The sequence below is a fragment of the Sprattus sprattus genome (assembly GCF_963457725.1).
Source record: "Sprattus sprattus genome assembly, chromosome: 1".
Classification (NCBI taxonomy): Eukaryota; Metazoa; Chordata; class Actinopteri; order Clupeiformes; family Clupeidae; genus Sprattus; species Sprattus sprattus.
In genome coordinates, this window is record NC_137920.1 from 16,792,582 (window position 1) to 16,798,054 (window position 5,473).

The 5,473-nt window shown below is 43.6% G+C and overlaps 1 protein-coding gene across 1 annotated transcript; it reads right to left on the reverse strand.

Annotated features, from left to right (window-relative positions):
- Nucleotides 1–329: 329 nt before the first annotated feature.
- LOC308367963 (uncharacterized protein) lies at nucleotides 330–5,175 on the reverse strand (the record flags this gene model as incomplete). The annotated part of the gene is made up of 4 exons (XM_080841992.1): nucleotides 330–344; nucleotides 1,682–1,812; nucleotides 3,249–3,353; nucleotides 4,914–5,175. 4 exons carry the CDS (start codon nucleotides 5,173–5,175, stop codon nucleotides 330–332), a joined length of 513 nt encoding a protein of 170 aa, XP_080698118.1.
- Between the last annotated feature and the right edge of the window lie 298 nt (nucleotides 5,176–5,473).

Sequence of the window (5,473 nt, forward strand, 5' to 3'; positions counted from 1 at the left end):
TTCTGAGCCCAGGTGGGGCCCCATGTTGTGTGGTAGGAGCCCTTTTTTAAATGTTCTCTCCTGCCCTTCAAACAGCCCAAGACCAGGGTCTTAACCAATAACTTAGTGTTTGGCAACATTTGGTGTTATGTTCTTTGTTTGTACTCAAAATGCATTCAGAAAACATGATTTATTGAAATAATTATCTTGGCTGTAGGCTATCACTATAGAGTTATATTGGGATACATGTTCATTAATTTGATCCATAAACACAATAAATATGTACAGTACAAACATTTATACACATGTTTATTAATACACTCATTTATATTTTAATACTCAACATCACATTAAGCAGATGCAAACTGTATAGAGACATAACAGATTAAGCAAGGGTAGAGTGCATAACAAAACAGAGAAGTTAAGATAAAAACATGAAATAAACTCTGATTCTTTCTCATCACATATGTTTCCATATAACTACAAATAATTCTGCTACTGCTACTAATGTTCCTACTGCTGCTATTCCTCCTCCTGCTGCTGCTGCTGCTGCTGCTGTTACTGCTACTACTGCTACTATTGCTACTACTACTGCTCCTCTTACTGATCCTCCTCCTTCTGTTGCTTCTGCTGCTGCTGCTGCTGCAGCTGCTAATACTGCTGCTACTACTGCTGCTACTGAGGCTACTGCTACTGCTGCTGCTGCTACTGCTACTACTCCTACACCTCCTGTTGCTATTGCTACTCCTGCTGCTGCTGCTGCTGCTACTACTGCTGCTCCTGCTGCTGCTCCTGCTGCTGCTACTGCTGCTGCTACTCCTCCTCCTACTGCTGCTACTTGTGCTGCTACTACTGCTGCTACTGCTACTTCTGCTGCTGCTGCTGCTACTGCTCCTACTACTCCTACACCTCCTGTTGCTATTGCTGCTGCTACTGCTGCTGCTGCTGCTGCTGCTGCTACTCCTGCTGCTACTGCTCCTACTACTCCTACACCTCCTGTTGCTATTGCTGCTCCTGCTGCTTTTGCTGCTGCTACTGCTACTCCTACTGCTCCTCCTCCTCCTGCTGCTCCTGCTGCTCCTGCTGCTGCTGCTGCTGCTGCTGCTCCTCCTCCTGCTGCTGCTACTCCTGCTGTTACTGCTGCTACTGCTGATGCTGCTGCTACTGCTTCTCCTCCTCCTCCTCCTCCTGCTGCTGCTGCTGCTACTGCTACTCCTGCTACTCCTGCTACTCCTGCTGCTCCTGCGGCTGCTGCTGCTACTGCTGCTGCTACTCCTACTCCTGTTGCTGCTGCTACTACTACTACTGCTGCTTTTCCTACTGCTCCTATTGCTGCTTTTCCTGCTGCTGCTCCTATTACTGTTCCCGCTGCTGCTCCTGCTGCTGCTACTGCTGCTGCTACTCCTCCTACTGCTGCTGCTACTGCTACTGCTGCTACTGCTGATGCTGCTAATGCTACTACTGCTGCTGCTCCTCTTACTGCTGCAGGTGCTCCTTGTCCTGTTGCTACTACTGCTGCTGTTACTGCTATTGCTGCTACTACTACTGTTAAAGCTACTGCTCCTCCTCCTACTGCTGCTCCTACTGCTGCTGCTGCTGCTGCTGCTAGTGCTACTGCTACTCCTCCTGTTGCTACTGCTCCTTGTCCATCTCCTGCTGCTCTCGTTAGTTCTACTGCTGCTCCTCCAGCTGTTCTTGTTACTTCTCCTGCTGCTGCTGCTGCTGCTGCCACTGCTGCTCCTCCTGGTTCTCCTCTTGCTGCTCCTAGTACCGCTCCAACAATGACTATAGTGGCCACCACAGCAATAATTTTCTTCAGTTCTCTCTGAAGAGCTGTGGACGAAACAGTCAAAACTCTTATATGGTGTGAACTGAGCAGTTATTGTAGAAAAAGACAGGATCTATATTATGCATGACCTCCTCCACATAATTAATCAACACAAGAGGGTATTGGGTTACCGAGTCACATTTCTGCTTTATGTTCTTACTCACTATTCATTGTGACATTTGGAATGGCATGAAGGCAATGGAACATGTTTGGTTCTAGAATTAGTTAGGAGCTTGCATTACTGTATAGTAACCATGGCGTATGATAAAAGGGGCTATGAAGGACCTCACTAATGCAGTGCACCTGCTTATAATAAACTCCGTATAGAATCGATTGTCCTTATGAAGTTAATCTAGCAGGCTGTAATAGATTGTCATTACAAAGTTAATCTAGCAGGCTGTAATAGATTGACATTACAAAGTCAATCTAGCAGGCTGTAATAGATTGACATTACAAAGTCAATATAGCAGGCTGTAATAGATTGACATTACAAAGTTAATCTAGCAGGCTGTAATAGATTGACATTACAAAGTTAATCTATCAGGCTGTAATAGATTGTGAAGGTGTTGAGCTCAACATGCCCCAAAAAGGTAAAGGGGATAGAGGAGGTCTGTGCAGTGGAGCGTTTGGAGGGACGTTAGGAGGGTGCAGGGTTTTATCAGAAAGATGAACACCAGACAGCAGCGAGAGGTACATGAGGGTAAAAAGGTAATGTCTTGTCTTTGACATGAACCAATAGTGAAGAAGAGAGGCATTGCATCCCAGGGATTTAAAGGCCATTTATTGAATAATTTAAAGTATGCCTGTTACAGTCATCTTTATGATGTTCCTGTTTTTAAACAGTCCCTGGGATTTAAAGGCCATTTAAAGGAGCCCATGGGGATGACTGACAGCTGTCACCCCGTGACACAGCCAAAGATAGTGTGTGCATTACTGACGAGTTCTAACAAAAAAGTTGCAAATCATTGTTTATGATATGGTTAACGATGCAGTCTAAGGTTCTGGTTTGTTGGTATTTGAGCTCAACAACCAATCACATTCCACCCCGCCTGTCTGTCCTGCTGAAGTGACTTTTCCATTTACAAAGACCGGACTGTGTATGAACAACTAAGCCTTTGAGGAGAAATTCCTGACAAAAAAGTGTAGATAATTAGAATTGCGTACCGTACCTTTAAGTCAGTTTTAGATGTGTCATTCTGTGGACATGTACTGAGCCAGAATGACACATGATGATTTGATTCTATAGTGATGAGTATCATCTAGGACCCAATCACATTAGGCCATTCTGAACAAGAAATAATGGAGTCCTTATACTCCTTTGTAATACTATAATCTGGAATAAAATGGCATTACATACGTAAATGTGCACCATTTTGTACCGCAGGACTGTCAACTTTCAGGCTTTCCTGTCTCCATCTATAAAGAGACTGATCACCGGTACCTGTTATTTGGGTGTTAAAGTAGAATGGAGACAGGCTAGTGCTGCTGCCGTGAGCAGAATATTCTGTACCGAAACTGGCTCCTTCAGCCCCTCCAGAGGAACTCCCTGAAAGACAGAGAGAGGAGAGGAGGAGAAAGAAATTGATGAGACAAGGAGATACTATTACAGAAAAGTCTGACAAGCAATATTGATTGAACTACAATTCAATCAATTTTAGATAATCATCATGTCAAACTGGATTGTACACAGTCTCTGTGGACACATGTTACTATGGTGTCCTAAAGAAAGGAAAAAACACCAAAATAAATACAACTGCTAGAAATGACATGCATTTGCAATTTAGTTTTTCATTTAATCGAGCGACCCTTGTGGATGAGTGTGACGGTCGTGGAGCGACCACACATGTTACTATGATATCCTAAAGAAAGGAAAAAACACCTAAATAAATACAACTGCCAGAAATGACATTCATTTGCAATTTATTTTTTAATTTAATGGAGCAACCGTTGTGGATGAGTGTGACGGTTGTGGTGCGAATGCACATGAACCGCACACTCCTGCCCCATCTTTGCAACCACAATTGCACCCAAACAGACATGGTTTGCACACACACACACACACACAAACACTCAGACCACTGATTGCAATTGGATCCACCTCATGGAAACTGTTAATTGCCTAGACTGGCAGGGGGACACTACATATGGTCTAGGCCATACCACTTGAGTAAGGTGGTTTTTACAAACATGTGAGACATTATGTATTTATATTTTACATATTTGTTTCTTTGTTTAATATTGAGGAAATACAATTTGTATGTCTCCGAGTCTGTGAGTCATTGTTGTTTGATTTCGTTTTTGTGTCTACCCCTTTGAGTAGAAATGGTGCTGGCCGCCAGGTATATATCTTCATTGTTCTGTCTAGTTCAGCTGGTCTTGTCTTGTCATGTCTGTGGACCTGTTTTTGACTGCTGATTTTCGACCGCTACTACAGTTAGAGGCTAAGCAGGTACATTTAATAGAGCTAGGAACAGCAGCAATTTGTCCTCTACCCCATTTAGAGTCTGAGCAGGTGGGACTATTGGAGACTGTTGCTTGTTGTCCTGTTTATTTTGAGAGGCTTAGCAGTTCTTCTGGGTAGTTTGAACCCTATTTAAAACTTTATATTTGAGCCATCACTCCTTCTCTGAGCTTTTCAGGCCAACCCACACATTTCGACGGCAACCAAGGCTCGGTCCGTCACAATGAGTATGCATAGAAAATAAAAGAACAGCTGATGACAGAGTTGACTTTTCGTTTTCTAAAAAGAGTTTGGGTTGAGTCGACGGGGATGACTGACAGCTGTCACCCTGCTTCTAGGAGATCTAACCGTGCCTTACCTCTCTCTACATCACAAGCTCTGGCATAGCTAAGCATCCCACCTCCTTCCCTTTCCCCTCCATTTCACTATCGCCAATATTGAGCTCTAAGCTCACATTACCACTAGAGGTCCCAGGACCACAACAAGCAACCAAGCCAAACATGATTATTATCAGCGCTCAAAATCAAGCATCCTGACGGTCAAAATAGTGAACCACATCAATTTCAGGTCATTGGCACTGTAATCTAAATATTAACTCCATTAACTCCAGCCATGAAAGCATGTTTCTGTGAGAGAGTAACTTGCCTGATTGCAGGTCCTGCTCCAGGTTCAAGGCCAACTGGTTTAAGTTCATCTTCTTCAAGATGTCTGACACGACACTGCCACAGTTGCTCTCAAAGTAGGCCTGCACCATCATGGCCACTATGTCATCTACAGTAGCCTTCTCCAACCTCTGCCCGGTGATTGGGCCACGGTCCCACAGGTTGTGCTTGAACCTTTTGAAGTCTTTGGGGTCAAGACCCTCCAATGTCTTTATCAAGACATCTGAGACTCCTTTGTTGCTCATGTTGGAGGTTCGTTCAGCAGCTAGACTGGACGGAAGCAAACAAACACAGAATAAAATAGTTGGGCTTTATCGGTAAGACATTTACCCAGCATGTGTGTGTGCATCAGTTGCAATAGATACTTGGTTGTAAATAATCAGACATAAATAAACACATATTAGATTGTGCTCATTGGATGTTGGTTCAGCAGTCACTGTTTAAATGGAAGCAAGCAAAGTAACAAACAAACCAAACAAAGTGGTGTGAGTTGTATTAGTAAGATATTGCTAAGATCAAAGCATAGTATGACAGAAGCATCAG